Raw genomic sequence first — 21,635 nt, forward strand, 5'->3', positions numbered from 1 at the left:
GGTGCACGTGACGGTTTTCCGTCTCCCCCCGTGCGTCAGCGACGAGGACCTCGCCGCGGCGTTCCAACCGTACGGGAAGGTGCGCGCCATCACCGAGGTCGCCTTCCAGTCCAGGAACCGCATCGGGAACGGGACGCGCCTGGTGAAGCTCGAGATGACCCGGGCTCCGCCGAACTTCCTGACGGTGGCCGGTGTTCGAGCCATGATTGAATACCGAGGCATGAAACGCGTCTGTTCCCGGTGCGGCGCCGAGGGCCACTTCGGCGCTACGTGTGGCGGTGCGCTGCGGCCGGTGCGGCGCGTACGGACACATCGGCGCCAACTGCAAGCCGGTATGCAAGAGGTGCGGAGGCGACCAGACCTTCCCAGGAGCCTGGTGTGCAACCCGGGCCGAAGGCGACACCTGAGGGGGCTGGCGCCGGTTCGAGCGGCGCGGCACAGGAGGCGGCGGCCAGCCCTCTCGAGGGAACTGACGTGCGGGACGACGCCGCGACCAAGCCCGATGACGACCAGGCGGGCACGGAGACGGCGGGCACCTCGTCCGGCCAATCCGCGACAGAGCTGTCCACGGGCAACTCCGACGTCGCGGAATCGACCTCGTCCGGGTCTGACGACTCGCAGAGCGAGTCCTCTTTTGTGGAACCTCCGAGTTTGGAGGTTTCGCTGCTTGACGCGCCCACGGCGGCGCAGCACGAGGGCACGGGCACGGACACCACGTCGCCTGGCTCGCCCTCCCCCAGTGACGCCCTACACACACCCGTGAAGGACGCCCCGAGCAGCGACGGCTCAAGCGAGTCGCGAGCGAAGCCGCCGCACATCCCGGTCGCCCTGCCGCCGCAGGGCCCGTGCGCAGCTAAGTTGGTGCGGGGGGCGCGCAAGGCTCTCGAGCTCGACGACCCCAAGCGCCAGCTCTCCTCATCGTCGGACGGCGGCGCGACCTGCTCTTCGGCCACCCAGGCGCCGAAGAAGAAACCGAGGACGGCAGACGACGACGGCGACGGCGTCCACATGGACGTCGAGGGAAACGAATAGTTTCCGCCATGGCGCCTCCTCGCCGGACTTCAGGCCCTGCTGGGCCTTTTCCTCCTCCCCTCCCTGCTCGGCGGCCGCCCGAGCGCCGTTCTTTCGACGCTCTACGGCGCCGTTATCTTTTCGGCGCGCTGGCTCCGTCGGCGCGTTTGGCGAACGATGGACGGTGTTTGCGCGGTGGAGTGTGTTGGTGCGTGTGTGACTGTGTGTTGCTGCCGCAGCCGCGCGCATCGGCCGGACCTTTCCACCGCGCAACCATTAGCACCGCTTGGCATCGTCGTCCCGCCGCCGCGGGGCCGCCAGCCAGGACGCCAGCAGGGACCCGGGACGCCTCCCAAGCGCCTCGACGCCCCCCCAGCGCCGGTGTATCAACGCACTCGCAGACTCTATCCGCAGAACTGTACTGTGAGTCCGTCAGCGTTTTGTTTTGTTTACTTGCTTCGTTGTTTATTTTTGTTACATTGCTTCCTTTATTTTCATGATGGCTGTTTTTCGTTTCGCCTCCTTTAACGCGCAGGGTTTTCGCTCTCCCGATAAGCAACGGGAGGTGCTTCACCTTGCGCGTTCGTACCAAATTGATGTTTTGTTTTTGCAGGAGTGTAATTTTCGCACCCCTGCAGACGTTATTTCTTTCCGTTCACGCTTTCATGTCGATGCTTTCTTTTCCTTGACGGACTCACGGTCTTGCGGTGTGGGCGTTGTTTTCCTCACGCCGGCTTTCCGCGCAGGTGCGCATTGTACCTTTGGTTACGATGGTCGAGTACTGGTGGTGGACATTTTCCTCGACGGGCGGAGGACTCGCTTTGTAAACCTGTACGCGCCCGTCACGCGATCTCTGACAGGCGAGTTTTTCCGCTCTCTTACATCCCACCTGCTTGAATCCGTGTCATATGTCCTGCTGGGGGATTTTAATTGCGTCCTAGACTCGTGGCGTGACATTCAGGGCCCCGGTCAAGGTGCGTCCAATTATTACGCCAAGGAGCTAGGCAAACTGGTTCGCCAGCTGCACCTTACGGACGCGTGGGTCGAACTGCACGGGAACCTTTTCGTGGCCACACGTGCTAGGGGCCGTAGCGCCAGTCGAATCGACCGGGTGTACCTACCTCCAGCCCTCGTGCCGCAACTAGTATCCTGCGAGGTAGTGCCATTTCCACCAGGCGCCCGAGCACTCAGCGACCACTTACCTGTCGCGGTATCCTTGAGGTGCGCTTCGGGCCGAATTGCGACGTTCTCTACTTGGAGAATGGACATCTCACTCTTGGTGGACGACCAGAGCATTCGCGACATCCGTGCAGATTTGGTGGACTCTCTTGCCCTCTTTGAGTTCAGTCCCTTGATTTGGGACGCCCTGAAAACACGATGGCGAGAAGTTCTCATTCGGGCTGGCAGAGCAAAGCACGCGCGGAAGACTGCGGCGCTCAACGACGTGCTACGCCGCATGCGTATCGTGAAGCAAGGGGGTGAGCTCACCTTTGCGATGCGAGAGTACCTAGACACTCTTCGCGTCCGGTACCACCGCATCCTGGAAGAGGGGTCCCAGGCCTCCTGTACCGCAGCGAATCTCCGCATGCCGTCGCAGGAACGCGCTGACCTCTTTCACGCGAACAGCTGCCGCCACAAGAGCGACCGACCGGCCCGTATTGGAAGCGTAACTATGCCAGATGGCACGATTTCCGAGCAGGTCCAAGACATCGAGCACGTCTTCCGTGATCACTTTGCCCATCTCTTTGCGTCGCAAGGCCTGTGCGAGTGGGATGGGTTTGACGCTGCTGTAGACGCCTTTTGCGCCGCCCTTCCCCACGCGCCCGACGACGCGAAATCGGCTCTTTGCGCTCGCGCCACGCGGGAGGAGGCCTACGCAGTCTTAAGCGACATGAACCGCGCCTCCGTACCCGGACCAGATGGTCTAGTCTCCGGGTTTTACTACACCTTCTTTGATGTGCTCGGGGACTTCCTCACGCATTTGGTGAACGCCTTCCTCGAGGAAGGAGCTAAGCCACCGTCTTTCGGTGCGGGCCGAATCGTGTTGATACCAAAGCAGGAAACAACGTCGTCATGCCCGGCGGCGTGGCGGCCGATAACCCTGCTCAATACTGACTACAAACTGGTCGCCTCGATTCTCGTCGCTCGCTTGCGTCTTCTTTTGCCAAACCTCGTTAGCCCCTTCCAGGCTTGCGCTGTTCCTGGCCGTTCGGTCTTTGCGTCGCTCACGCTCACGCGCGATGTATTCGCATACGCACACGCGAAAGGGACTAGCGGGGTTTTTGTTTCCTTAGACCAAGCTAAGGCCTTTGATAGAGTAGAGCATCGCTACTTATACTCCGTTTTGCGGTGCTTTGGGCTGCCTGCCAGCTTCATTGAGCGCATCAAATCGTTGTACTCGGGCCTCACGGCCGAACTCTTGGTGAACGGGTCAGTCACCGCTCCTTTCCCCGTAACACGTGGCGTGCGCCAGGGATGCCCTCTTTCTCCAGCTCTGTTCGTCGTGTCTTTGGACCCCCTGCTGCGCAGCGTCGCCTCCAATGAACGCATCCGCGGCTTTCCATTGACAGGACAGGAAACAATCGTCGTCTCGGCCTATGCCGACGATATTTCAATCTTCGTCCGAGACACCCGGAGTTTTGAGGCCTTCCTGGCCGTATTTACTACTTACTCGGCGCTGTCTGGTGCCGAGCTCAACGCCAGCAAGAGCAGGGCGCTTCGTTTTGGGACCTTCAGCGATCCCCTCCCGGTGCCCATTCCTTTCGTGGACGGGGTCCGAGTGCTAGGAATCCTTTTTGAGCAGAGCGGTGTGTCGTCCCGGACATGGGATGAAGTTGTTGCGCGCACGACGAGCGCGCTAAGGATGGCAGCGCAGTTCGGCCTCTCCATGGAGGCCAGGGTGAGCGTCATCAAGGGCCGCGCGTGCGCCTTTGCCCACTATGTGGCCCGCGTAGCAGTGATGCCGCGTCGTACGGCGGGTCGGCTCGCGTCCCTTGTGGGCGCCTTTGTCTGGGACGGTGGCACGGCGCAGGTCGCTAGACGCCTTTGCCAGCTGCCGCCTTCTAGAGGAGGACTCGGGCTGCCCTGTGAAGCCACCATGGCGCGTGCGCTCAGCGCCAAGCTCGTAACCACGCTGGTGGAGAGCGACGCATACCTTGGGCGTTCGCTCCTGTTTTATTGGATGAGCACAGTGCGGCGCTTCTTCACCACTGAGCGCCATATAGGTCCACAGGCCGAGAGGCCTCTGCGCTTCTATAGAGCGGCTGCTGGTTTTAAGCAGTCTGTTTGTTCTGACTTGCCAGGAGTCGACCTGACTGAGACGCCCGCGTCTCGGCTGAGCGAGATGATCGCGTGCGTGCGCCTTGGCGCCGACGACCAGCGGCGCACCGCGGTACGCAAGTGGCGCACGTGGTGCACAAGTCGTCTCCCTCCGCAGGTCCGCGACTTTGAGTGGAGGAGGCGATGGAGAGTCCTCCCCACGCGCGAACGCCTCTTATCATGGGGCCTTGTGCCCAACGCCCAGTGCGCGCAATGCGGAGCGCGAGAGACAGCGCGACACACTTTCTTTGAGTGCCGTGTTGCCCGGATAATGTGGTGGCAGGTGTATCGGATGTTTCCAGTTCGTGCCGGGCCAGGCATCCGGGAACCACGGGATTATTTTGGCAAACTAGTGTTTATGTCCGCTATGTTTGTTTTGTGGCGTCGCCGCTGTCTGGCCGAAGCCCGGCGTCAACCGGCGACGGCTATGTACCCCGCGTTACAGAGCCTGCGTCTCCTCATCTGGCAATACCTGTCTGAAAGGCTTGCAGCGGATGGGGAGGCGCGGTTTCTGCGACGGTGGCACACACGCTTCTTTGTCGTGCACGAAGGTCGGCTGGTTATGCCGGCGCTGCGGTATTAGCCGGGCCAACCCCCCCCCCCCCCCCCCCCTCTCTTTACCGACTATGCTGGTTTGTTCGAGGATGGTGGTGTATAATTTTGAAAGGGCCAATCACCCTGAGAAAGATCCTTGCCACCCCCCCCCCCCCCCCCGTGCGTCGTTGCTACGGGAGGCTGATTCTTTGTCCAGTGTTCGTTCTATGCACTATAGGCTGTAATTTGTGATATGTACGGTGTGTTAAAATAAGGTCATGGTGTTTCTGGGTGGCCACCCACTTTGTATACATTTGTTTTGCCCTCAGTCATGAGTGTGTTTCCAATGTTTTGTTTGTTTGCATTGTTGAATAAACTTCCCTTTTATTCAGAGCCCGGATGAGTGGATTTCGGTGCCCGGATGATGGCTCTCGGTCTCGGCGTGACGGCACCACATTGCCGACAACGGGAGCTAAAAGCATTTCATGCTTAAAAACCCTCGTATTTCTGCAAGAAAACATTGACGTCGTTTTTGTCTTATCCTGCTTCAAACTTGAACGTGCTGTGCGCCTTTCTAGCCTCTTCTCCAATCGTCACTAACAATGCGGCCGCCTGCACTTCTTTACTCTGCCTGCTCAGCTGGGTTGCAGTTGAAAACAACGTGAACTCACTCTTCCAAGTTTGCCATCCAAGCCAAGTGTTGCTTGATATCTCCAAGGGCTTCAGCGACGGAAGAAGAGACGCTGGCGTCGGCATGCCGGCTAGAGACCGCTGCCACCATGTATACCAACGTTTTTTGAAGAACAACGTTTATTGCCGATAGCAAGCTGGTATATAAAGAAACAGAAGGGTGACGTAACAGGTCACGATGCTGCGTTGCTGGCAGCGTGACGTCATTGTGACTCAGCACTGCTACAGTGTGTGCGAAACTTTTCGAAAATTTATTGGTTAAATATGCTGGTAACACAAAAAATCCAAGTAAAACAAAAATAAGCCGCCGAACTAAGCCCGAAATAGATTACAACAAAAATTTAATATAGAAAACGCTGCACATGTTCTTAGCTACCATTCTTTCCATTTTCAGCTGCGTACATAATAGACTGCACTTTCCGTGGCCTTTCAAGAAAGCAGTTGCGTAAGGACATGAAGTTCATGCTTTGACATGTTCATGAAGGACATGCTTTGAGTTCTGTTCGTCTTTTATATTGCAGAGCTTGCAGTTCTTACTTTTTGCTTTTTTTTTGGCTAGTTGTAAATGGGTTCTGTGGGTGAAAAATGGGGCGTGACCTTCCCTGACGCAATCATAATCAAAAATCTGCTGGTGCATTTGATAAAACATTTTAGCAGTGCGTTCCAAAGACCCTAAAGCACCAAATAAAACCATTAACATCATTTACAAATCAAGCGTACAATATGCAATACAACGTGAACGATAAAACGAAACATGTGCGAGCACGCGCTAATGTCCCGGGCCTCTGAGATGAAGTCTCGCAATCGAAACTGAAATCTGACGATTCCACGTTATTGTCTAACCCACCACTACTGCTATAAAAAAAAAGTTAGGCGTGGTTTAACCACGGTTATATCCTGAGGCCGAGTGATAACTCTGTCATGGCTAGATAGACGGTCCCGACTCTTCTGTGGTTAATGAGGCATGCTCAGCTACGCGGCGTTTATATACGCGACATAAGTTGACATAATTTGAAGGAAGGAAAAATGAGCCACCATAAAGGGACCCTGAAATGATTTCGATGGGCATATTCTAGTGCAACAGATCTGCAGAGGTGGTCTTCGTGGGTACTGGAGTCAAGTTTGAAAGCTCTACGTGGATTGTTTTGATTGTAAAACATTGTATTCGCCGGAAAGAGCTTGGTAAGAGGTCGCGTAAAGTGGAGCCTATAATTTATAAATATTTTTTTTTAAATCGTGGCTCACAGCACCTCGCAACATGGCGCCTCCCCGCCGTGCGTCCCCTACCCCGATGACGTCAGTGGGCAGAAGAGCCAACCTTCAAGCTCGCCTGATGATGATGATGATGATACCAACTTTATTTTCCACCAGATAAGGAGGCCCCCCACTCCCCGTCCCCGGCACGCAGGCCTAGGTGACAGGGGCCGGGACCTCCGCGATTAGAAGCAGGCAAAGAGGTCTTGACTCCTCGCGGCTTCTTCTGCCAGGCGGATGGCTTGTTGCTGTGGAGCAGGGGCCTCGCTCTGCAGCAGGGCTTCCCAGGTTTCTCTGCAATTTATATTTGCTTTTTAGCCCCTGGGGAGCTAGCGCATTCCCAGATTATGTGGTCGAGGGTCCCTCTCGCCCCACAGTGCTTGCACTTATTGTTTTGTTTCTCATCTCTCTGAACATGATGTGCCCAGACCGGGTTTACGAAGTTCCCAGCTTGGAGGCGCCGTCCATGCGATTGCCTCCCTATTGTTTAGACTTTTATCCGGTGGTGGCACCAGTCTCCTCTGTAACCTATAATTTTCGACAATCTCCGTATAATTTTGCAGACGCTTGTTTATGTTCCGGCAGTCGGGCGGCTCCACAGCTACCCGGAAGTAGAGAGCTCGGGTAACTCGTGAGCCGCGTCGTTGCCAGGAATGTGCGCCTGTGCGGGAGTCCAAATTAGGCTATTTTTTCTGTTTAGCCGTCTACTGGCCAGAATCCTTGCCGCTTCCGGCGAGATCCTACCCTTTCCAAAATTATAGAGAGTCCCTTTGTCCTACTCGGACGAAGATATTTTGAAACGGCTGCAAATCTACGGGAATCCTTCGGTCCTGGGAGTGCGAAGACTCGGAAGGGAATGTAGGACCGTTTTAATACTGTTCGAAAACAAAGAGGTGCCGCAGTGGGTGAGACTCACGCCCGTGGCGCAACGCTGCGTCCTCTAGCTACCGCAAAAAGTGCGAAGTTTGTACCGCCTGCGGCCGGCTCGGACACCGCGAAGACGTCTGTCCGGACCCCAAGAATGTGAAATGCCGTGGCTGTGGCATGGAGCAACCTCCACAAGATCATTTATGTGAATCGAAGCGCCAGCTACGCGGGAAAGGACACCCGCTCGGTGATAGAAAATGTAGAGAACTCTACCGCGTTCCTTACGAGGTGAAGAAGAAGCAATGGGAACGCAAGATCAACAGGCAACAGCAGCAGCAACTTCTGACGCAGCAAGACGGAGCGAACGCCAAGGGGAATCACCGGGGTCGTTCCAAGGAAAGGCGCGGAAACAAGGACTTTCATGCCAGAAACGACTCCTTCCCGAGGCTGGAGGAGGAGACCACCGGAAGCAAGCAGCAGCAGCGCGTCCGCTCGAGCTCCTGCACCAGGGGCCGCTCCAGATCCAGACCCAGGGGGAGATCGTGTTCCAAGGACCCGGCGAACCCATGGATTAAGAAGCAGAGCCCGAGCGGGGACCGTAAAAGGGTAAGCTTTGGCAGGGGGGCTTCCCAGGCAAAAGGCAAGGACGAGGAGATCGATAAATTAAGGAAAGAGGTTGGTGAGCTTAAAGAGATCATTAATACGCTCACTCAGGAATTGCGTAAACCAAAATTGCAGGCGCGTACGGAGTCCCCCTCCCCCCACAGTGCGCCACCAAAATTGGTATTGAGACCACCGCCCCCCCCCCCCCCCCCCCCGCCTAAGGCTGCGACTCCCACACAGCCTGCGACGCTGCAGGAGGAGAAGATGTTTGTAGAATCGGCCAGGCCGCTCCCTAATAAACGCGGGGGGGGGGGGGGGGGGGGGCGCTGATCCGTTGATGGCACTAGAGGAAAGGTTAGAAACCATAATCGAAGCTAAATTTGATTCGTTCATGGCCCAAATTATGGGAGCAATGAATCAGACTCAAAGCCAGATACAAGCCCTTACGGTTGAAGTACAAGGGCAAAGGGCAGAATTAGTTGCCATTGGAGAATGGCAACAAAAAGCCGAGGAAAAATTTGAGCAGTTCCAAAATAGTCAGAGTCGCACCATTAACTGAGTCTTTACTCTGGCAATGGAACTTTCGCGGCTTCCAACGCAAGCGGGCGTTAGTGCAACAATATCTGACGCTATTAGATGAGACCGCTAAGCCTTGCAGGAGACGGGCAAAACAGCAAAACTCTCGGGATACCAAGCTTTTTCAAGTGACAGAGGTGAGAAAATCTCGCGTCACAACTTTGATTAAGAGAAACCTTGCGGCAATCGAGCACGAAGTGAGTTCGAGAGAAATTGAAGCAGTGCTATTGGAAGTTCTTATGGGACGAAAAGAGGAGCCTAGCGTGTTCTTCTTAAATTTGTACTGTACCCCAGAGCAGAGAAAGGTGAGATTCAGGGCCCTCTTTCGCAAAGCGATTAAGGCAGCCTGGACTAACCCTTTGCTAATAGTCGGTGACTTCAATGCCGCGCACTCGGAATGGGGTTACGCTAAACATGACCCCAAAGGCAGGCAGCTATGGGAGGATGCTCACGAGCTGGGACTCACCCTACACACGAACCCTAGTAGTATATCCAGGGTGGGTAACAGCGTGTGCGCAGACACCTCCCCTGACCTGACCTTCTCCAAATGTGACAGATCTGATTTTGCAAAATTCAGAGAAAAATTTCGGCAGCGATGTTGTTCCTCATACTTTGGAGGTTGTCCTAAGTAGGCGTCCAACATATATTTTAATAAACACTATCTGCGAGCTTCTATTACCTGTTACTCAGCGCATCTGATCTGCTCTTACCGAAAATGTAAAATGGGATAAATCACGGCTTTAACGCACTTTTGCACAAATTATGCGGCCTTCGTCGACGTTCTCGCCGAGACATGTACAGCCTTTGCCAGAAGTAACCAGGCTGCATGGTTCGCTTCTTAGTTGTATATTAAGGCTATTATGCCAGCCCTCAAGCCCTAAGTCTCTGCACGGTAAGGAGAACCCCTGTCCTCACTTTCAAATAACTTTTTGATCTTTGAGGAAGCCGTAAGGGCCCTACTATACGAGTGAGAAGCAAACCATGCAGCCTGGCTACTTTTGGCAAAGACTGTACGTTATAGGATGGATCGTTACTATTACGAAGGGCACTGAGCTTCCGTACGAACCGCCTACTGGCGGAGCCATAAAGTGGCGCGCAAAGGAACAGCAGCCTTGATCCCAGGTGGAAAACCTGCCCTTCCTTCCTTCCTTCTTTCCTTCCTTCCTTCCTTCCTTCCTTCCTTCCTTCCTTCCTTCCTTCCTTCATTCCTTCCTTCCTTCCTTCCTCCCTTCCTTCCTTCCTTCCTTCCTTCTGCTTCTGCCCGCCATTGACGGCTTAGGCATCACCCATGAGGAGGGTTGACATATAACACTTACACGCCACAGAGACAACCACGAGACGGCACAGTAACATACATCAAACCACCTTTTCAGGCGGCTGTTCGAAACAGGGTACGTCCCCGAAGGGCATGGCGGGGTTTACGGAGGCTCTCCCAGGACTGCACCCCCTGGAAAAACCGGTCGCCAGGTCGGGGGGAGCCTGTACCCATATACGGTGAGCGCTCCCCATTCGAAGGACAGGCACGCAGAGGTAGCGCTAACAAAGAAGAAGAGTGCCACGTCACCAGACCGATCATCCACCTGGCGAAGAAGAAGCAGCTCAGTAATCGGGTTCCATGGAGCACAGAGGCGGCGGTGACGGGCCCTCCTTGACGGACGAGCCCAGGGCTGAAGGCGGCAAGCGGACAAACGTGAAGCCAATCCAGCCTGCAGCCGTGGCAGAGGGGTCGTCCCTGAAAGGAGAAAAACGGTCGTCACCTGGCAAAAAGTGTACAGCGCCTGTTGCCGCACGTGATCCAACGACCCGACCAGAAGAGAACGGTAGGATCGACACCCAAAGCCCCGATCACTGCACCAAGGAGCAACGGGACATCATTGCAAAAGCATTTCAAGACCCTGACACCCTTGAGCCAGAGCAGTTGGAGCTGCTGATGCAGGGCATCCTCCATGTTGCTACTCAGGACACCAGCAGCGCGGAAAGAGGAGCCAAAATTTGTGCTTCCATTATAGGGAAGGAGACGAGTGGCGCGTTCGAGGAATGCCTGCTCTCAACATGCCGCGAATGGTTCGACCGGAGGGAGCTCCTTATGCCACGGCGCCCAGCTGCAGAGGAGGCACATGGTCGGCAGGTCGGGCAGCCGAGCTGCCAGTGGACGTCGTATGTCCACTTCATGACCGACATCGTGGTGGCGACATCCGGACGGAGGGGCCGACAGTTCCAGATCAAACATCCGGGACGAGCATTCTGCCTGGCGGCGCTCCTGTGCAATAGTTGTCAGCTTATGCTGCGCTCTCCTGTCCCGGACGAACGCAGCGAGATGCAGTGCCTTGTACGTGCGCTGAAAACGGCGGGCCTAATCGTTGACCGTATCGCCCCACGCCGTATGGGGGCACTGACGGAATGCATGCGGGAGGCCTTCGTCAACCCGGAGTTCACTGCGGAATCCCAGCTGATGCTCCTGGAGCTGATCGAGCTGCGGGCTTCTGACTGGAAGTTCAACCCCTCACAGAGGCATTACTATTCAGAACAGCGCCCTGGGTTGCCCAAGAAGCAGTGACTTATGTGATTTTTTTTTTCTATTGATTTTTAAGTTTTGTTCTTTCGTTCTTCATTACCTCCGTTTCCTAAACCTTTGTGTCGGTGCATGTGCTCTCGCTAAAAACTGCGGAACGTCTTGCCTGTGTTTTTGTTGAATATTCCAAAGATTTGGTGTCATCTTCCTTGTTTTTTGCGTCATTAAATGACCAAAATGTTAACCGAAGCGTGGCCTTGTGGTAGAGCATCCGCCTCGCATTCGGGAGGTGCTGGGTTCGATCCCCAGTGCCGCCGGGTACCCACTGGTTTCTTTAATGGGTACAAGATTTCACCTGGCCTGGTGCTCGGCTCTTCTAGGGTGAGATGCTTGGGAAAAGGGTCTTAGACCAAACAGTTGCCTTGACGGATGAGTGGTAAGTTCCCCCGCCAAGTGGTCCCCGCCATCAGTGGTCGAGGCCCGCGGAGCCCCCGTATCGGCAGCCACCATTGGAAGCCGCAACACGGAAACGGCTGAAGAAGTTGCGCTGAGTTGGTACGGAAGCCAGTTTTATAATTAGCGATAGCAAAACGGCCGTCAAGCTCGCCTCATCTGCCTACTGACGTCATCAGAGTAGGGGGCGCGCGGCGGTGAGGCGCTCTTGAGGTATACTTAAGGTTCGCTAGAGTACCACATCTACAGATCTGTTTCACTGGAATATGCCAGTCGAAATCATTTTAGGGTCCTACGATATGGTCGACAACAGTGAACAAAATAAGCTCTTTAAAGTTTGACAGTTTCAAACAAGCCAGAGATATCAAAAACCTAGAGCTTATGATTTCGTCTCGTGATTAGCTTTTTGTTGAGGTAACAAGAAAATGTTTTACAGCGGTCTACTTTTTGCATGACTTTTTGTCACGGAATCCTGTTCGGCCGTCCTGACCGCCGCACGGATGGACCATCGTTTATAGATGGATGGGACGCATCGCGACTAGCCTCCCTATCGCGGCGCTGAAATAAAAAGAAATTCGATCTGCTATTTGAAAATTTCGAATATTAGAACTTCCTTATATTCGCATAAGCCCTTAGACTTCGCGCCTCCACGGCGCCACCATTCAGGGGTACGTCGCTATAGAAGCAATTGGTATTGGCACGTAATACGTGAAAATAGAGCTCTGCGCATTTGGACTTGGACGCTGCTTTGTCGTCTTCGAGGAGAAAAAAAAAAACGAAATTGGGATCGCCGCCGTTGGACATCGTCTGTTGTGCTGCGCGTTGCGGTGCTGACTAGACTATCGGTTGCCGTTTTACGTGGAAAGCTGCAAGGAATGTGTCGCGACGTCACCACTCCCAACGGAGATACGGCGCCTTTTCTGATCAAGCGCAAATCAGACTGGATATATTGCACTCCTACTTTCGAAATGTGCTGGCGGCAGAACTCTCAGTGCTTCCTGTGTATATTTGGCGTGGGATGTTGCGAGGCTGAAGCTTAAATCATGTTTACATTGAGATTTGCGAAAGTGTAAGCAACGGCGATCACTATGGAAAGCAGCAGCAAGCCACTTCTTCCCGGCACATCGAATGGGAACGCAGCGTTGCAGTCCGTATTTGGTCTGAACTACCGCTACTGCTTCAGCCTCATTGGAGTGCTTAAACTTGTAGAAATGGTAATCGCTTTTCATTTGACTGTATGGCAGGTTGCCACCTAGAAATACGGAGTATGTACTTCAATAACATATCTCCCCTAAACTTGTTTCCGCCGAAACCGATATTGTAGTGAGCTATATTAGGTGGCATAAGGTTTTTTGGACTTCCCTCACCGAAACCGAAAATTAGAGTATGCGCATACAATGTCTTCGGGTTTAATTTACGCAACCTCCAGTGTTAAAAGTTTGGTTGTAACCTGAGAGAAAGGCCCAATATAGTCTGACATGGTCAGTCGAGAGATCATATTCACCTGAGATTTTCTGGCTAGCACAAATCAAGCTGAGTACTGTACATCTAGTTCAAGAAATCTGCGATACAAACACCAAAACAATGTCACTACATTTTTTAATCGACGTTTGCGAACTCTTAACGAGGGGGCGGCTACCGGCTTAAAGCACTCCCGCTTGCCGCTCCTGCCTGAGTATGTCGTCGACCTCGTATAAACGAAAAAAATTTCTTTTCATCCTGCTGTTTATTTTCGTCCTTGAAAAAGGAATAAAAAAATGGTTTACTTTGCACCCCTGCAAGTAACCTACACGAGTTAGAGGTTTTACTTGTACGCTTAACTATGGTACGTGTAAGCAGTGCATGACTCATTATCAATCTCTTGTGAGGCCACTTGAGAGTTGACAAGCATGCCTTGTACAATTTTAAAAAGTGGCTGTGTCATTTGGAATTTTACTGTCCAATAATTCTTTCTTGCACAAAAGTTTTTATGGCACCATTTTCATAGGCCATGTGTGGGCATAAAATCATTTAATGAATTTTCATTTTAAATCACTTGCCATTAATAGTCTGCTTGTTGATGAAGAAATTTTGGTTGTTGCCTAGCAGCACTGCCTGGATTTTGTTTGTAAACAATGTGCTGGACTGGTTGTTACGTCCAGATTTTTTCATCTTCAGTGTTCTTAGTTTTCCTTTTGTGGTAGTCGGTTGGGAGTCTAAAACATGAAATTGTTAAACAGGTGCATGAAGCCTGAATTTTCAGTCACCTCTACAAATGCATATCAAGCATAAGTGTTGTGGCCGTTAAAGCCAAATACTGCAATGCCCTGAAGGAAACTTTTTGTTTTTTTAATGAAAGCACATGTGGTTGTTGCAGAAAATTTTTACTACATTGTTTCTTGATCTACATTTTATATTTGAGACAATAATGCGAATTTAACGGCTTTAACGGACTTTTGCACAAATTATGCGGCCTTCGTCGACGTTCTCGCCGAGACATGTACAGCCTTTGCCAGAAGTAACCAGGCTGCATGGTTCGCTTCTTAGTTGTATATTAAGGCTATTATGCCAGCCCTCAAGCCCTAAGTCTCTGCACGGTAAGGAGAACCCCTGTCCTCACTTTCAAATAACTTTTTGATCTTTGAGGAAGCCGTAAGGGCCCTACTATACGAGTGAGAAGCAAACCATGCAGCCTGGCTACTTTTGGCAAAGACTGTACGTTATAGGATGGATCGTTACTATTACGAAGGGCACTGAGCTTCCGTACGAACCGCCTACTGGCGGAGCCATAAAGTGGCGCGCAAAGGAACAGCAGCCTTGATCCCAGGTGGAAAACCTGCCCTTCCTTCCTTCCTTCCTTCCTTCCTTCCTTCCTTCCTTCCTTCCTTCCTTCCTTCCTTCCTTCTGCTTCTGCCCGCCATTGACGGCTTAGGCATCACCCATGAGGAGGGTTGACATATAACACTTACACGCCACAGAGACAACCACGAGACGGCACAGTAACATACATCGAACCACCTTTTCAGGCGGCTGTTCGAAACAGGGTACGTCCCCGAAGGGCATGGCGGGGTTTACGGAGCCTCTCCCAGGACTGCACCCCCTGGAAAAACCGGTCGCCAGGTCGGGGGGAGCCTGTACCCACCCAAATGAAATTGGCCGACGGCCGACCATCGGTAAGCAATTGGACAGTGCTCGGCAGCCGGTATCCTCGGCCAACCAATGACGGCCCCTAGTCGGGCCGTAGTTGGCTGCCAATTGGGCTGGTTAATAGTTGGCCAAAAACGTTCAGCCAACTACCGGCAAATGATAGGGAATTAGCCGGCACCCAACGCTCGGGCAACCGCACGGGGACCATCGTAGGGCCATGGTTGGCTACCCACTGGCTTGGCCGGTGACGTATATGCCACACGCACGCGCAGTAGGCGCGTGGAAATTGCGGACGAAACGCTCGATCGACGTACGTTTCATATTATCCCAATATTTTTTTTTTTTTTACGAATACACTGCGCGCATGACTTCATGCATGTTGAGCCTAATTTATCAATCGGTGAAATGCAATGTGCAAGCAATATACAGGTGCAATGCTGCGGCATCAATTTCGTTTGAATGCTGAGCATTTAAATAATTGTCGGACGAGTGCAGTTTCATCGAGAGATAAAAGGAAAGTCCCGTAATTCTGACACCAAACGAAACCGAAACTCAAAAGTTTCGGTTTCGATGCTTTATTGAAATTGTCAAGCAATTGTTTTTTTTATCTAGACGTATGAAGCAATGTAAATTTTAACTTGCATAATTTGAAAAAAAAATGAATAAAACAACACATTTATTTTATTTTTTGTTCCTTGCGACATATTTTTGACAGCACATCTACGAAAGCGCGGTGTCAGTCACAACGACTGAATCTGCGACGCGATGCTTTTCCCGCGCTTTTCACTCATGCTCTCGTAGCGGCGTAGCTGGCAAAGTGCTTCGTTTGGATTTGAAGCATTGGTTGTTCCTGCAGTGCCGTGTCTTGGCCTCTCACCATGAAAACACCACCTGGTCTAAACGTTGGAAGGTAAGACCTCATCATGGAGCGGTTCTTGAGGGCGAAACGTCGCCGAGAGCTTTATCTGGCGGAGGCGGGCAGCGTACGGTGTTTGCAGCAAGTCTCAGAAGACGCAGAGGCGGCAGCATGCTCTGAGACATTCTTCCATTTCCAATCTGACAATCCATCACGTTTAGCAATTGTTGGAAACGATAGATTTGCGCCGTTCGGGGACAGCTTAGGACAAGCATATGCAGCAGTGAATACTTTTGAATCCTCTGTCGTGGCAGCTGAGGCACAGTGTTCAAGTGCAGATCAAGCTGAGTCAGTTGGAAGTGACTTGCACGGTCAAAACGCTGGTCCCGTGGAGCCTTATGAACATGACTTGGTTGATGTTGCCGACAATGCCGAGTGTCCAGAGGGTATAAGGAGCCAGTTGAGGGCTTGGGCTGTGAAGTATCATATCAGGAGAGTGGCAGTTAATTCACTGCTTGACATTCTTAGGCCGCACTTCACTGACCTTCCTAAGACACAGTATGCTCTAGTGTCCACTCGACAAAGCGTGCCGTTTGAACAACTCGGCAGTGGTGAGTACGTTCATTTTGGCCTTCAGAGAGGCTTATTGCGTGCATTGGACATGTGGCATTCGGCTCCAAGTAATGGAGCCGGAAATTCTTCAGCACACTGGTGAAGAATTGTCATGCTGTGCTAAACATGCTGGTCATTTTATCAGCCATATATTCTTCAGTGCAATACATTTGTCCCAGGTGGTGGAAATTCCTGGAGCCCTCCACTCAGGTGTCCCTCATTGTCCATCTGTTGCTTCTGGGACATTAAACCCCGCAATGTTTTCCCAGGAAAAAAAATTTTGAGTGCTTCGAGATTCTATTCTATTTAGTCTACTTTATCATGAAAAAATTTCGTATTCATTCTTAATTTTCGCACTGCTGTGACGTGGACGTAATGAAATGCAGGTTTTAAATGATTCGTCTGTATTTAAGGGTAAATATGCATGTTGGCGGTAGTGTAGCTATTTTATTGTTGGCTTAAATTGCCTCATTAAAGCAACTTGTTAAAACAATTGCTACTGTATACTACTTCAAGTTTCATGCAATTGTAAAAATATTGAATTTCTAGTACTGCTTGCAGTTGTTTAGTGCTATTTATAATGGTACACATAAGGCCAAATTTTTCAGTATATAAGGCCCTGATTTTAGCTAAAACATTTATAATACTGTTGGGAAGACATTGAATACTCCCCGCAAATATATCATATAGGATGCTATGTACAAAGGACAGATATTCTAGTTTATTGCATTTTGCCCTCATTGCCGCATGTTATTTTGGGTTCAAAGTGAATATTGCTATTGTTATAGAATATAGTGCTGACTACTTTTATATCCGAGTCTGGACTACAAAGCACTGGATTATTTGGTTGGAATATCACTGCTGAGCTGGTTTCAGCCTTTTTGAAGTGGTGGCATTTGTTTTTGCTCTCTTCTTTTATTGTAGCCTGCCTGAGAGCACACTACCCTGAACAAGCAACCCTGAAGAATAGCAGCGCTGTTTAAAGCGCTGGCTGATTGGCGCGCAGGATCGGGAGGGTGGCCGCAGCCAGAGGCGCCAGCCGACTCGAGCAAGGGAGGCAATGGGCACAGAAGAATAAGACTTCACTTGACTTTCTTCACTTTAAAGACCCCCTTCAGGGAGTATTACATAAGGGGTGGCTTAATGTATTCAACAACCATAAATATGCGGCAATCATAAACAATCATATTCAGCAATCTTTGAAGTATGATACAAATGGTTACAGCGGATAAGAATGAAGGTGGGCACGTGATGGCGGCAACATCAGCGGGGAGGGCATTCTAGTCAACAATGGTGCGGGGAAAAAGAACTGAAAAAGTAGCAGTACGCGATGGAGGCCGGGCGATCTGAAATGGGTGGACGGTGCGGTGAGATATGCTGGTCGGATGAGAAATGTAAGGTGTTTGATTCTGAGTGCTATGGAAAAACTTGTGGAGCAAAACACATGCAGGCGACGCGACGGCGAGCTTCAAGGCTTTCGAGACCGGAAGTATTCTTTAGAGATGAAACGCTGATTGTATATGAATAAGCAGAATGAACGAAGCGAATGGCGCGGTTTTGAACTGATTCGAGTGCATTTGTTAGGTATATTCGGTGTGGATTCCAGATGGGACTGGCGTACACGAGTTTAGGTCTAATAAGGGTTTTGTAAGCTAGAAGTTTCTCTTGCTGCGGTGCATGACGAAGATAATGGTTTAGGAATCCTAGAGATCTATTGGCAGATGATATGATTGTGGTAATGTGTATTCGCCAAGAAAGATCGGTACAGAGTGTTACACCGAGGTACTTGAATGATTGGATGCTTTCTATAGATGAGTTGGTAACTGTATAGGAAAAAACAAGGGGGTTGCGTTGACGCTGAAATGAGACGAGTTTGCATTTTTTAGCGTTTAGTGTCATTATCCAGAGGTCACACCATTCATGGATGCGGTTGAGCTCATTTTGAAGAGCCACTTGTTCAGAAATGTTAGTAACAGTACAATAAATTACACAGTCATCGGCGAATATGCAAATTTTACACGATACTTGTGGCGCCAGATTGTTAATATATATTGGGAATAAAAGCGGGCCGAGCACAGATCCCTGCGGAACACCGGATGTTATGACGAGTGCCTGAGTTGTGATTGTTAATAGAAACAAACAGAACGGTTAGCTAGGAATTATTTAATTCAGTCTAGAATATTAGGGTGCAAATTTAAAAAAGGCTAGTTTCAGTGATAGGCATTGGTGTGGTACCTTGTCAAAAGCCTTCGCGAAATCTAAAAATAATTAATGCTTCGGTCTGTATGTTACTGTCGAGGCTAGCAAGCAGGTCGAAAGTGAAGATTGTCAATTGGGTATCGCAGGAAAGTCGCCTACGAAACCCGTGCTGAGCCGGATGAAGAAAGTTGTTAGAATCTAGGAGGTTTACGACATGGGAATAGATATATGACATGTTCCATGATTTTCCAAGGCACACTGGTTAAGAAGATGGGGCGATAATTCAATGGAGTGTCCTTTACACCTGATTTGTTGACCGGAATGACCCTCCCCACCTTCCAGTCATCCGGTAGCATTCCTGTTGAAAGTGATTGTGAATAGAATATTAATAAAAGATATGTGGCTGAAATGTGTTTGGTGTTTTTCAGTATTTTGTAAGATTGCACAGTACGCGTGCGTTTACAGCAAGTGGAACTGCTTGTATACTGATGTCTGCATAAAGGAACCATTAATAATTGCTGCAAGTTCGTCTTCATTGTTTGTGTCTCCTCAAGATGCCTGTGCATACAGGTCGGATTCCTCATGGCCAAAATTTAGTTTTCAAACGTCATATATAGATAAGGTAACCACGATTTGTCATTGATTCACAATCTAGCAGGGCGCTGGTTGGCGACGGCAACGTCGGCATACAGCCTCGGCCCTATGTTGGCAGCCAAAGGTCGGCCGGTGTGAGGCCAATCACCAATCCCGACCTCGGCCCCACCTAGTTTGCCAAGGTCGGCCAGGCCGGCTACCGACTTTGGCCCAACAAAGGGCCGAGGTCGTTTTTTCAGTTGGGATACGGTGAGCGCTCCCCATTCGAAGGACAGGCACGCAGAGGTAGCGCTAACAAAGAAGAAGAGTGCCACGTCACCAGACCGATCATCCACCTGGCGAAGAAGAAGCAGCTCAGTAATCGGGTTCCATGGAGCACAGAGGCGGCGGTGACGGGCCCTCCTTGACGGACGAGCCCAGGGCTGAAGGCGGCAAGCAGACAAACGTGAAGCCAATCCAGCCTGCAGCCGTGGCAGAGGGGTCGTCCCTGAAAGGAGAAAAACGGTCGTCACCTGGCAAAAAGTGTACAGCGCCTGTTGCCGCACGTGATCCAACGACCCGACCAGAAGAGAACGGTAGGATCGACACCCAAAGCCCCGATCACTGCACCAAGGAGCAACGGGACATCATTGCAAAAGCATTTCAAGACCCTGACACCCTTGAGCCAGAGCAGTTGGAGCTGCTGATGCAGGGCATCCTCCATGTTGCTACTCAGGACACCAGCAGCGCGGAAAGAGGAGCCAAAATTTGTGCTTCCATTATAGGGAAGGAGACGAGTGGCGCGTTCGAGGAATGCCTGCTCTCAACATGCCGCGAATGGTTCGACCGGAGGGAGCTCCTTATGCCACGGCGCCCAGCTGCAGAGGAGGCACATGGTCGGCAGGTCGGGCAGCCGAGCTGCCAGTGGACGTCGTATGTCCACTTCATGACCGACATCGTGGTGGCGACATCCGGACGGAGGGGCCGACAGTTCCAGATCAAACATCCGGGACGAGCATTCTGCCTGGCGGCGCTCCTGTGCAATAGTTGTCAGCTTATGCTGCGCTCTCCTGTCCCGGACGAACGCAGCGAGATGCAGTGCCTTGTACGTGCGCTGAAAACGGCGGGCCGAATCGTTGACCGTATCGCCCCACGCCGTATGGGGGCACTGACGGAATGCATGCGGGAGGCCTTCGTCAACCCGGAGTTCACTGCGGAATCCCAGCTGATGCTCCTGGAGCTGATCGAGCTGCGGGCTTCTGACTGGAAGTTCAACCCCTCACAGAGGCATTACTATTCAGAACAGCGCCCTGGGTTGCCCAAGAAGCAGTGACTTATGTGATTTTTTTTTTCTATTGATTTTTAAGTTTTGTTCTTTCGTTCTTCATTACCTCCGTTTCCTACACCTTTGTGTCGGTGCATGTGCTCTCGCTAAAAACTGCGGAACGTCTTGCCTGTGTTTTCGTTGAATATTCCAAAGATTTGGTGTCATCTTCCTTGTTTTTTGCGTCATTAAATGACCAAAATGTTAACCGAAGCGTGGCCTTGTGGTAGAGCATCCGCCTCGCATTCGGGAGGTGCTGGGTTCGATCCCCAGTGCCGCCGGGTACCCACTGGTTTCTTTAATGGGTACAAGATTTCACCTGGCCTGGTGCTCGGCTCTTCTAGGGTGAGATGCTTGGGAAAAGGGTCTTAGACCAAACAGTTGCCTTGACGGATGAGTGGTAAGTTCCCCCGCCAAGTGGTCCCCGCCATCAGTGGTCGAGGCCCGCGGAGCCCCCGTATCGGCAGCCACCATTGGAAGCCGCAACACGGAAACGGCTGAAGAAGTTGCGCTGAGTTGGTACGGAAGCCAGTTTTATAATTAGCGATAGCAAAACGGCCGTCAAGCTCGCCTCATCTGCCTATACTGACGTCATCAGAGTAGGGGGCGCGCGGCGGTGAGGCGCTCTTGAGGTATACTTAAGGTTCGCTAGAGTACCACATCTACAGATCTGTTTCACTGGAATATGCCAATCGAAATCATTTTAGGGTCCTACGATATGGCCGACAACAGTGAACAAAATAAGCTCTTTAAAGTTTGACAGTTTCAAACAAGCCAGAGATATCAAAAACCTAGAGCTTATGATTTCGTCTCGTGATTAGCTTTTTGTTGAGGTAACAAGAAAATGTTTTACAGCGGTCTACTTTTTGCATGACTTTTTGTCACGGAATCCTGTTCGGCCGTCCTGACCGCCGCACGGATGGACCATCGTTTATAGATGGATGGGCCGCATCGCGACTAGCCTCCCTATCGCGGCGCTGAAATAAAAAGAAATTCGATCTGCTATTTGAAAATTTCGAATATTAGAACTTCCTTATATTCGCATAAGCCCTTAGACTTCGCGCCTCCACGGCGCCACCATTCAGGGGTACGTCGCTATAGAAGCAATTGGTATTGGCACGTAATAC

General features: G+C 51.5%; 1 protein-coding gene across 1 annotated transcript; it reads left to right on the plus strand.

Annotated features, from left to right (window-relative positions):
- Positions 1-10,286: 10,286 nt before the first annotated feature.
- On the plus strand, positions 10,287-11,570 carry LOC149351274 (MIF4G domain-containing protein-like). Its single transcript, XM_089577006.1, has one exon. The coding sequence runs from the start codon at positions 10,469-10,471 to the stop codon at positions 11,408-11,410; it is 942 nt and encodes a 313-aa protein (XP_089433132.1). The 5' UTR covers positions 10,287-10,468; the 3' UTR covers positions 11,411-11,570.
- Positions 11,571-21,635: the final 10,065 nt, after the last annotated feature.

Source organism: Amblyomma mixtum, chromosome 3, assembly GCF_055824585.1.
Source record: "Amblyomma mixtum isolate Tamu chromosome 3, ASM5582458v1, whole genome shotgun sequence".
In the NCBI taxonomy this organism is placed as follows: domain Eukaryota; kingdom Metazoa; phylum Arthropoda; class Arachnida; order Ixodida; family Ixodidae; genus Amblyomma; species Amblyomma mixtum.

Coding starts and splice junctions, on each gene's coding strand:
- LOC149351274 (XM_089577006.1), top strand. CDS start 10,469: ATGGAGCACAGAGGCGGCGGTGACGGGCCCTCCTTGACGGACGAGCCC.